The sequence below is a fragment of the Eleutherodactylus coqui genome, chromosome 8, assembly GCF_035609145.1.
Source record: "Eleutherodactylus coqui strain aEleCoq1 chromosome 8, aEleCoq1.hap1, whole genome shotgun sequence".
NCBI lineage: Eukaryota > Metazoa > Chordata > Amphibia > Anura > Eleutherodactylidae > Eleutherodactylus > Eleutherodactylus coqui.
In genome coordinates this window covers 4411027-4423140 of record NC_089844.1, presented here as the reverse complement: position 1 = coordinate 4423140, position 12114 = coordinate 4411027, and the positions used below count along the sequence as shown (strand labels likewise).

General features: G+C 51.8%; 1 protein-coding gene across 2 annotated transcripts in view; it reads right to left on the bottom strand.

Annotated features, from left to right (window-relative positions):
* Positions 1-12114, bottom strand: part of MGAT5 (alpha-1,6-mannosylglycoprotein 6-beta-N-acetylglucosaminyltransferase) — a 186907-nt gene that overhangs the window by 57375 nt on the left and 117418 nt on the right. For both annotated transcript variants that reach the window (XM_066575135.1, XM_066575136.1), the window contains exons 6-9: positions 12058-12114; positions 10798-10959; positions 5375-5544; positions 3825-3959 (exon numbers count right to left, since the gene is read on the bottom strand). The exon at positions 12058-12114 is cut by the window's right edge and continues 15 nt beyond it. In XM_066575135.1, coding sequence (XP_066431232.1) covers positions 3825-3959; positions 5375-5544; positions 10798-10959; positions 12058-12114 — 524 coding nt within the window. The remainder of the gene's footprint in view (positions 1-3824; positions 3960-5374; positions 5545-10797; positions 10960-12057) is intronic.

The window sequence follows — 12114 nt, the reverse complement described above, 5'->3', positions numbered from 1 at the left end:
AGACCCATCAGGGCAGGTTCTTTAACCCCTTCAGTGATGGGTTTCTTACCCCCCGTCAGACCCACCAGGGCAGGTTCTTTAACCCCTTCAGTGACGGGTTTTCTTACCCCCCCCCCCTGTCAAACCCACCAGAGCAGGTTCTTTAACCCCCTTCAGTGACGGGTTTCTTACCCCCCTGTCAGACCCACCAGGGCAGGTTCTTTTAACCCCTTCAGTGACGGGTTTTCTTACCCCTGTCAGACCACCAGGGCAGGTTCTTTTAACCCCTTCAGTGACGGGTTTCTTACCCCCCTGTTAGACCACCAGGGCAGGTTCTTTAACCCCTTCAGTGACGGGTTTCTTACCCCTGTCAGACCCACCAGGGCAGGTTCTTTAACCCCTTCAGTGACGGGTTTTTCTTACCCCCCCTGTTAGACCCACCAGGGCAGGTTCTTTAACCCCTTCAGTGACGGGTTTCTTACCCCTGTCAGGACCCACCAGGGCAGGTTTCTTTAACCCCTTCAGTGACGGGTTTTCTTACCCCCCTGTTAGACCCCACCAGGGGCAGGTTCTTTAACCCCTTCAGTGACGGGTTTCTTACCCCTGTCAGACCCACCAGGGCAGGTTTTTTTACACCCTTCAGTGGTGGGTTTCTTACCCCCCTCAGACCCACCAGGGCAGGTTCTTTAACCCCTTCAGTGACGGGTTTCTTACCCCCCCTGTCAAACCCACCAGAGCAGGTTCTTTAACCCCTTCAGTGACGGGTTTCTTCCCCCCCCGTCAGACCCACCAGAGCAGGTTCTTTAACCCCTTCAGTGGTGGGTTTCTTACCCGTCTGTCAGACCCATCAGGGCAGGTTCTTTAACCCCTTCAGTGATGGGTTTTCTACCCCCCGTCAGACCCACCAGAGCAGGTACTTTAACCCCTTCAGTGACGGGTTTCTTACCCCCCCCTGTCAAAACCCACCAGAGCAGGTTCTTTAACCCCTTCAGTGACGGGTTTCTTACCCCCCTGTCAGGACCCACCAGGGCAGTTCTTTAACCCCCTTCAGTGACGGGTTTCTTACCCCTGTCAGACCCACCAGGGCAGGTTCTTTAACCCCCTTCAGTGACGGGTTTCTTACCCCCCTGTTAGACCCACCAGGGGCAGGTTCTTTAACCCCTTCAGTGACGGGTTTCTTACCCCCTGTCAGACCCACCAGGGCAGGTTCTTTAACCCCTTCAGTGACGGGTTTCTTACCCCCCTGTTTAGACCCACCAGGGCAGGTTCTTTAACCCCCTTCAGTGACGGGTTTCTTACCCCTGTCAGACCCACCAGGGCAGGTTCTTTAACCCCTTCAGTGACGGGTTTTCTTACCCCCTGTTAGACCCACCAGGGCAGGTTCTTTAACCCCTTCAGTGACGGGTTTCTTACCCGTCAGACCCACCAGGCAGGTTCTTTAACCCCTTCAGTGACGGGTTTCTTACCCCCCTGTTAGACCCACCAGGGCAAGGTTCTTTAAACCCCTTCAGTGACGGGTTTCTTACCCCTGTCAGACCCACCAGGGCAGGTTTCTTTAAACCCCTTCAGTGACGGGTTTCTTACCCCCCCCTGTTAGACCCACCAGGGCAGGTTCTTTAACACCAAGAGCCATAACTTTTTCACTTTTCCATTGACCCAGTCATACGAGGGCTTGTTTTTTGTGGGACAAGTTGTATTTTTTGATGGCATCATTTTTGGGTCTATATAATGTATTGCAGAAGGTTTGTAAAAAAAAAAAATTGTAGGGAGATTGGGGGAAAAAAAAGAAATTCTGCCGTTTTTGGATTTCCTTTCTACGGCGCTCAGCGTGCAGAATAAATAGTGTGGTAACGTTACTCTGAGTCACACGATTCCAGCGATACCAGGTTTATACCGTTTTTTTCATGTTTTGCTTTTAAAACATTTTTTTCCCTAAAATTTGCTTTTGTGTCGCCACATTCCAAGAGCCGTAATAATGTTATTTCCCAGCGCCGGCGCTCTAGACGGCCATGTTTTTTGAGGGATGAACTCTGGTCTTCATTTATCTCATGTTTAGGAACATGTAAAATTCTGATCACTTTTCATTCCATTTTTTCTAGTGGCAAGATTACCAAAATCTGTCATTCCTGCGTGCTTTTTATTGTTTTTTCCCCTGCGTTCACTGAGCAGTATTAGTGATATATTAAAGTCCTTCTGCAGGCCGGTACGATTATGCCAAGACCAAATTGTAATCGTTTTTTCCTTTTTCGTAACTTTTTCAGAGTAAAAAAAAAAAAAGTAATGAAAGTTTACTCCTTTTGACATATCTATAATAAAAAAATCTAAATCATAAAGGAAAAATACATATTTGGTATCACCGCGTCCGTAAAAGTCTGATCCATCAACGTAGCGCATTATTTACCCCACACTGTGAACGGAGTCTGAAAAAAAAATAAAGAACGCCAGAAATGCACTTTTTCAGTCACCCTGTCTCCCAGAAAAAATGCAATAAAAAGCGATCAAAAAGTCATATGTATTCCAAATTAGTACTAACGTAAACTACAGGACATCTGGCAAAAAACGAGCCCTCGCTCAAGTGCGTTGATGGAAAAATAAAACAGTTATTGCGCACAGAAGATGCAGCAGAAAATAATTTAAAAAAATTAAATGTCTTTGAAAAAAAATAATACAAGTATTACAGCAAAAAAAAAAAACTATCCACGTTTGGTATCGTAGTAATCGCAGCGACCCATAGAATAAAGTCATCAGGTCATTGCTGCAGTTTGTGCGCCGTAGAAGCAAGACGCACTGAAAGATGGTGGGATGTCATTTTTTTTTCATTTTAGTCCACTTCGAATTTTGTAAACGTTTTTCAGTACATTATATGGTACATTGAAAACTACAACTCGTCCCACAAAAAACAGCGAGCCCTCATACAGCGACAGCGATGGATGAATGAAGGAGTTATGATTTTTTAAAAGGGGAGGGAAAAAAGGGCCGTGTCATTAAGGGGTTAAATAATGTACTAACACCTTCTCTGGGTCATTATGACGCACGGATACCACATGTGTCATTTTGTTTTTCCTTTTTACAAAGTAAAGGGAGACAAGGGTTTTTATTTTTTAAATAATTTTTTTCTCTTTTTTTTTTAAATTGTTGTCCCTTTAGGGGACTTTCACAGAGACCCATCAGGACCCCTGATCACATTCCGGGGGTCCGATGGTGACAGCCCTTTGCATGCTGCAGTCGCATAGACAGCAGAGAGGGTTTTTATTCTCTGCTGTGTACAGTTGGTGCCTGGCAATCCTCTGACAGCCAAGCACCAGCTCTCCCTGCCACAGGGACCATCAGCTGTCCTCTGACAGCCAAGCACCAGCTCTCCCCGCCACAGGGACCATCAGCTATCCTCTGACAGCCAAGCACCAGCTCTCCCTGCCACAGGGACCATCAGCTATCCTCTGACAGCCAAGCACCAGCTCTCCCCGCCACAGGGACCATCAGCTGGCTTCTGATAAGCCGATGGTCTCCATAGCAATCTGTAAAGAAAGCAGTGCAGAAGTTTGAAAATAGAAGCCGGAGATTTCCGGCAGATGGATAATGTCTCCCTTCTTTTTTCGCTGTTCTGTGTGGGACTGTGCAGGCAGAGCACATTGCCACAGCATTGTGCTCTGCAGGTTCCATAGTGAAACAGAGCCCGGAAGATGGGCTATATCGCTATGGGCAGTGGAGCTCGCCCTGGAAAATTTCCGGGCATGCCACTCAAGGGGTTAATGTTCCACAAAGTAGACTCTCCAAGCATTTCTCCTATCACCACTGGCCTTCTATATTGGTTTGGGTTATGAAGAACATCCAATCACAAGACTTACTGGTAATGAACCCAGGATGGTCCAAGGGTCTTCTTGAACTGAGCGAGGCCCACAATGTCAATGTAGATGAGCTCCACCACCTTGTCTCCTTGGGTCGGACATCCAGATCGGTTCCCCACCACCTTCTTCATGATCCTGAGTGATAAGAAGACGAGTCAATGCTGCTCTATATCCTCCCTACAACGCTCGTACTCCATGGCGCTACGCTCCCGATTCGCCCTTTCTCTGGCGATTAAGAGTTGGGAGGATTCCAAATCCTTTCCGATTAATGAGACTGATGAAATATCTACATATTTGTGGCCAATCATTTACACTTTAATGGCAGAGGAACGCCGGCGTTTAGACGAGACCTCATTACACAGACGGGGGGGTATAATGGTGGATGGATGAGCAGAGGTCATCGAAAATCAGACCAGAGCCTTCGGATGGAAATCAAGAAAATGCCGCTATGGAGGGGATATCCCTCTGAGGACCCCCATGAGGAGCCGTTACAGGGTCTCCTGGACGGCCATCCAACTGATCACATCTCTCCTCCACAGATGGTTGCAGGCGCAATACTTTTCTGGCCGTGGATACCTTCAAAATCAGCGGGATGTTCCGAATGAGACGACCGCTTAATGGAGCCTCATCAGGGGTGTCCATCACCTTCATAAACCCGGAGGCCATAGTCGCATGGGGCGGGTCAACCGCTACACGGAAAGTCTGCAACACTTACAGTACCGGCAAAGTGGATGAGCGTTTCCGATCCTCTGCGGATACAACCAGCATGGAAACCGAGCGCTCGCACAGGTTGTCAGTCTGCAGCATGGAGGGAGGTTTAGGCCCCATTCTGCATCTGTAGTGAACTCAAAGCATCGTGCGCCGCTCGCAACAGGTGAAGCCTGTGCCAATGCCCAATGCCCCACGCCAAACGCCCCAGCGTGCGGTTACCCTCCGCCCCGATCACAAGTCACCTTTTGGCCCAGTTGTCATTTATACAGCTGGACAATGGCCGCCATCGGCCGAAGCTTTGGGGACGTGGAGGGGGACGCCCCCCTTTATGCCGCGGAGATCAGGGGTTCAGAGCTCGGCATGTCGACCGCCTCTCCCCATTGGGTGCTGCTGGAGCTTACACAGCTGGCGGCGGGATGCGCGTTCGGCCAATTGATGGGTTAGATTTGCGTGTGGATCTGCAGCGGGATTCAAGGCTCCGCTGTGTATTACGGTGGATCTGCCGCATTGATCACCACGAGGGGGAGGGGCGACTACCGGAAACCGCTTAGCGTTTACACGCAACTATTCGCCATTCTGAGATGGTTTCCAGCCGGGCGATACACGACTACCTGGAATACACCGCCGGTCTCTACGCTCTACGGCTGCTATATGTGATGCTCCGGAATGGATTCAAGAGGTTCCGCATCCAACTTCTACAATTCTCGTTGTGCGACGCCGCTGAGATGATTAGCCACTAAAGCCGTAAGCTCCTTATCCACAACGAGGGCGCCGATCTCAGCTCCCAAATAACACGCCTGCGATCTCGCGCGGTTTAGCAGGGGGAATAATCTTCTTACTCTTTCAGCTCAGCTATTGAAGCCGAAATCCTGACATCGTGGCCCAGTAAGTAAAGCGATGTAATTAAGTCACTCCACTGCACTAATTCGCCGAGCGGGCCGCCGCTGAACGCGTTCTCCGCTATCTTGAATCCCGATTCCTTTGTCAGTAACCCAAGATGAACGAGAATCTGAAAGAAGAAGAGAAAACGATCAACCGCTGATCCCAGCCACAAACTCCTAGAAACAGGCAGAGTGTAATGCCAGATCCCAGCACTAGGGGGTGCTCACTGCAGGCTGTATAGAATCAATCAATGCTCAGAAAGCTCCACCTAGTGGTACCGACAGGAACAGTCACTCTGAAGTTGTAGTAAGGCGAGTGCCAGTCTTCACTGCGGTTCTGGCATTCCGCTCATGAACCAGAAGACCAGGACATAACAGATGGTGCGTATTACCAAATGCACAGCAGAACTATCTGATCACGAGAATAGGGGGTCCCTAACAGGATGTAGGGGTGGTGCTGCACGCCCCGCCCCATACATTTCAATAGGACCATCGCAGTAGTCAGAGAGAATGGAGTGGTAACACACCGAGACCACCGGTCCATTTATTCTGGGACCTTGGGACCCCGTTGGCATGACTTGTGTGGTCTCAGCAGTCAGACTGCCAACAATTACGCAATTATCCTGGAGGACAAAGCCATTAATATGGCGTCTGCAGCTCCGCTCCACTGCAGTGAATGAGGTCCAGCTGCAATACTGCACACAACTCATGGGTGGCGCTATTTTAGCAAGAAACAAAGTGGCTGTGTCCGGGAAGTCAAATGGGTCTCGAACAGGATAAACCAAGATGGCTGCGCTGCTCCTCTCCTGGGGCACATGGTCCACTGCACGCTGCGCCGGTCACATCACTTTCACACTGCGCCATTTTACTAAAAACATGGAGGATGCAGATATGTCCGTCCGTTTCCCTCCGCAGTAAGGCGAGCAGATATGAACATGGAGGATGCAGATATGTCCGCAGTAAGGCGAGCAGATATGAGCTGCAGTCCCACACAAGGGATTCTGCCAAGTAGAAAATTGCTGCATGTCCTATTTTTTCGCGGCCCTTGGAAGGCATCGGCCATTGTTTTCCCTGGGCCAGTCAAACCCGTTGCAGGCCGTGAGGCGCGAGGGCCATGTGATGCTTTCCACTGAGATCAATGGGAAATACTTGCCGATCCTCCGACGGGCGTGAAACAAGGAGGATCGGGATTTCAGAGAGGTGATATCAGGCGTTTTTGCATCAACGCCTCACATTAACGAGTAAAACGGACGTGACAAGCGCCACATCAGGCCGGTGTCTCGCAGTGCGTGAAGGCAGTCTGCGGGCGCGTTCACACACAGCGGAAATGGCGCAGAACGTGTGCTGAAATTCCACAACGCAAGTGAAATGTTTTCCCAAAGATCCGCACCAACAGTCAGCCGCACCGAGCCGTCCGCAGCGCTCTGGATGCCGAGAAGCCGCACGTTCTCACCGCACGGCCCGCCGCACGGGCCCGCCGCACGTTCTCGCCGCACAGCCCGCCGCACGTTCTCGCCACACAGCCCGCCGCACGTTCTCGCCACACAGCCCGCCGCACGTTCTCGCCACACAGCCCGCCGCACAGCCCGCCGCACATTCTCGCCGCACAGCCCGAAGAGTCACATCCTGCATGAAAAGCAGCACCAAAAGCCAGAGGGTTTCCATTCTGCGCACATGCAGCGCCGTCCGTCTGCATGGATCTGCTCTGCCGCCTCCCCTCTCCCTCCGGCCGCCCCTCCTGCAGGTCTCCCCTCTCAGCGGCCGCCCCTCCTGCAGGTCTCCCCTCTCCCTCCGGCCGCCCCTCCTGCAGGTCTCCCCTCTCCCTCCGGCCGCCCCTCCTGCAGGTCTCCCCTCTCCCTCCGGCCGCCCCTCCTGCAGGTCTCCCCTCTCCCTCCGGCCGCCCCTCCTGCAGGTCTCCCCTCTCCCTCCGGCCGCCCCTCCTGCAGCTCTCCCCTCTCCCTCCGGCCGCCCCTCCTGCAGCTCTCCCCTCTCCCTCCGGCCGCCCCTCCTGCAGCTCTCCCCTCGTTTTGCACTATACTGTAAGCTCCTCCCCCACTGACCAGCTGATTGGTTACTGGCTGTGGTACCTATACTCTAACCGACGAGAGGGTGAGGCGGAGCTTACAGAGCATGCTGCCTAGTGGAGGGCCGGTGTGCGCCCCCCGCTGTGGGTGCCAATGCCTCAAACCCAAGTGGATTATCCCTCATGGAGTCCGCCTTTACCTTCCCGGTTTTCGGGTCCAGCTTTCTGTGCGTTTCATAGATGTCGCTGTTACACGTGCCTGAGTGTCCAGCCGACTGTTTTCAATGGGGTCATTTACATCACGGTGCGGAAACACACCCAGAAAACGCAGCACGTCCTTCCATCCACGGAACGCGCTGTGCATTGTTTTCACATATCGCATGGCGTGAGATAAGAGGATTCCCACTGAAACTCGGAGCTCCGACCACCATATAATAAATCTGCGGCCCAACGAGCCCGGCGCCCCACCCCTTTGGGTAAACAGAAAGGGCAAGGTTGTCCCGTACAACGGATAAGAAACTAGGCGAGACAGCGACTGGACGCCATATTGGATTTCACAACAATGCGCAAACCAAGCACAATCGGGTGGTCAGATACCGCGGTGACGAGGGGAAGGCGTCCAGATTGTTCCTGCGCATATTAAAGGGAAACCGGGCTGGGGGGGGGGGGGGGGGGTCAGAATACGGGGGTGGGGGGTTCTGGCGTGTTTGGCCCGCTGTATCCCCCGTTCTTGTGTTTGGGGGTCTACACTTATACTCTGGTCACTTGTGTATAGACTATAGGGGGTTGCAGATCTCATTGCTCTCAATACCTTTAGTGGGACTTCTATAAACGCGCCCCTTGCTGACCGCCCGTAGGGGGCGCAGCATCATCAATAGTGAGATTTCTTGCACGTCCAGGTAACAAGTCATCAGCGATCATTCTGTCCGGCTTTGTCAGTAAATCTGCGTGTTCAGACGGTTACGGTTGGCAGATGATGGTAACGACCCACTCAGAGACCTCATGACTGGCTGCAGCGATATACAGCATCCGTATAGCCAGGAGGCGGAGAGGAGACTTAATAGCGGTCTACAAATATCTGAAGGGCTGTCACAGTGCAGAGGGATCAGCCCTATTCTCATCTGCACAAGGAAAGACTAGAAGCAATGGGATGAAACTGAAAGGGAGGAGACACAGATTAGATATTAGACAGTGAGGGGATCAATGAGTGGAGCAGGTTGCCACGGGAGGTGGGGAGTTCTCCTTCAATGGAAGTCTTCAGAGGCCGGACAGACATCTGTCTGGGATGATTTAGTGATCCTGCACTGAGCAGGGGGCTGGCCCCGATGAGCCCGCAGGACCCGATGACCCCGGAGGTCGCTTCCATCTCTACCATTTTATGATTCAACTGCCTCACAAAAAAGGGAAGGGAACTGTAAAGAGATGCAATTTCCTGTCTTCGGCACTCGGCAGCATGAACCCTGCTGCTCCGAGTCACGGGCTGGCCTCTCCTTGCCCACTGCATGAAGACGGACAACTCCCCTTCCCGCTAATATATAGAGTGCAGCCAGTCACCCGAGCTCGCAGCTCCAAGTCCAACTAGGTTCATTCTGAAACGCCGCCGCAGCTTGCAGAATAAAAACACCCATGGGGGCAACGGGCATCGGGCAGTACAGACCTGGTGACGGCCGGGCATCCCTGTCGGGGCAGTACAGACCTGGTGACGGCCGGGCATCCCTGTCGGGGCAGTACAGACCTGGTGACGGCCGGGCATCCCTGTCGGGGCAGTACAGACCTGGTGACGGCCGGGCATCCCTGTCGGGGCAGTACAGACCTGGTGACGGCCGGGCATCCCTGTCGGGGCAGTACAGACCTGGTGACGGCCGGGCATCCCTGTCGGGGCAGTACAGACCTGGTGACGGCCGGGCATCCCTGTCGGGGCAGTACAGACCTGGTGACGGCCGGGCATCCCTGTCGGGGCAGTACAGACCTGGTGACGGCCGGGCATCCCTGTCGGGGCAGTACAGACCTGGTGACGGCCGGGCATCCCTGTCGGGGCAGTACAGACCTGGTGACGGCCGGGCATCCCTGTCGGGACAGTACAGACCTGGTGACGGCCGGGCATCCCTGTCGGGGCAGTACAGACCTGGTGACGGCCGGGCGTGGCATGCAGCAAATCATAACGTGATGGTCATTTATAGAACGCGTTCACTATGGAGTAGTGGTGAGGTAAGGCGGCCGTTCCAGGTCTAGCAGGATGAGAAATAAAGGGCATTTTCCTTGAGCTGGACTCTTAACCCCTTCATGACTCGGCCTATTTTGGGCTTGAGGACGCAGGGATTGTTGGCGGATTTTCCTCTCCATTTATCAAAAGCCATCATTTTTTTATTTTTCCGTATAAGGGATTGTTTTTCGCCTGGCGAACTGTAGTTTTTATCAGCATCATTTTTGGGTACATTTGACTATATTGTAAGACTTTTTTTTTTTATGATCGCAGGGAGAGAAAACGCATCAATTCGGCCATAGATTTTTTTTTTTTTTTTTTACAGCGTTAATCATGCAGCATAAATGACACAGTCCATTTTTTCTGCGGTCGGTACGGTTACAGCGATACCAAAATTTTTACATTTTTTTTTAGGTTTTTCCACTTTTCTGCAATAACAACCCTTTTTTGGAAATCTTTTTTTTTTCTAAATCGCTGCATTCAAAGTCCTGTAACTTTTTTTTTTTGATGTACGCAGCTCTAGGAGGGCTTATTATTTTTTAACGCTTTTTCCGTGCACAGTCAAAAGCATGTGCAACGTATTGTACGACAATACCAAATATGTGGGGGGTTTAATTTTACCTTTTTTTATGCTAATCTGAGAAAAAGCATAAAAAGGGGTTTTTTTTTACTTTTTTTTTTTTAATTAATTTTTTTAATCTTTTTTTTTTTCCTACAACATTTGTGTCCCCCTGGGGGACTTCCACCACAGCCCTGATGATCGCTACTGCCCTGCCATGCCTTATTGCTTACACAGGGGATGCCCCCCCCCACCCCCCCACTGTTGCAGCGGGACGCCGGCTGTGACTGACAGCCGGCTCCAGCTGCAGGATAGCGTGGGTCATATGTGATCCAGCGCTATCCCCAGGACGTAAACTTACGCCCTGGAGCAGGAAGGGGTTAATGCGATGTGACATCACGGTGGGCCGCACTATTGGGAGGGGTGAGGTGTTTATACTTTGCGATGGGTTTGGTTCCGATAACTTTCGGCGCCGCTCTGTCACAATCTGCTACATCTGTTTTTACAGCGGCCCTCATCAGGTCTCGGGGCCGTTCCTATCCTCTGAGGGCCTCCAATCCTTCAGCGCTCCACGGACGCAGCCACCGCTCCTTTACCTTTTTCCTTTTCCGTCTCTCTAGATTTTGTTTTTCAGCCAGAGATTTTATTGCTTCGATCCAAGTATCGTCCATCCGCTTTATTCTCAGTGTCATCCAACGGAACTCCTCGTGTCTCGACATGACTCTGTAGAGTTCGTCAAAGTCTGTACGGATTTCATTCTGAAAGCAGGAAACAGTCTGGTGACTAGTGTGCCGCCTGCACCGCCATCCCCAGAATAAGCCCCTGTCTCTGACTTCCTCTGCCCTGTTTTTGCAGAAAACTAATAAATGCCAACAGCTCTCAGCCAAATTGCCATCGCCAACATCTGAGAGCCGCGGCAGTGAGAGAACACGAGCAGCGACTGCAACAGGGAGCAGAGAGTTGGGATGCCACAATCCCGTGAACCCTGGAGGAGTGTCCTGCTGGCTAAGAGTACAGCCTTGATAATCAAAGATTTGGCAGCGGCTTAGCGGGTAGAGGTGTAACCGCCACGCAGCTCTAAGGAAGCTCTACCATTCTAGTGAGTGGGGTCCTTTAAGAATTACTTGTATCTGCCTCACCAGCCAAAGATTAAAAGGAATACCCCAACGCAGGGACTAAGGGGTGGAGCCTGACAGGAGTTCTCCTTCTACCCTTGTTATGCTCCGCCCCCTGGTCCTGCACTAGGCAGAATAGTTTTGCTGGGAGGGTTCTTCTATAATGACCCTCGAGGTCTGGAGAAAGAAGGATGAGCGCGCCGACCGCCTGCTGCACACCGCGTATTAGTAGCGTTATCTATGACCAACGCTGGTGTAGTGCATACAACATGCATAAGGGTCAGAGAAGCCGAGCAGCCATCTTTCTTTGTCTGGCCAGAGGGTCCCCTTAATTATCTCTAGACTGACCTGCGCTTCGCACGGACGGGGAAAAGAAACTTCATTCTAATTTCAGTCGTAAAACGAAGTCCTACAATTCAGCAGAACAGGAACTTCTATCCAACTGCTATTTACACGAAGCCCCCTTTGTATCGGGGGACGACCTGACAGCTCGCCAGTGGTCACCACTAAGTGCATGGAGGCCGCGCACCTCCAGTACAGTAGACCGGCTGCCCATTGTGTCGCTTTTTAGGCATATGAGGGAATCCTCGCACCTTGTTTAGTCTACTTTTACAAAATTCGGTCTGGCTTATCGCAGGAATCTGAACGATTTGTGGTGTAAAAGGGCCGATCATCCCTATTCATGGACTACGATCTGCACTGCCAGCGCTGCTGTGCGTACGGGGTGACCAGCGGCTTTACCATTGCTCTCTTGTCGGCCTCCTCCTTGGGGTTCACCGATCTCCATTGCAGTCGAGG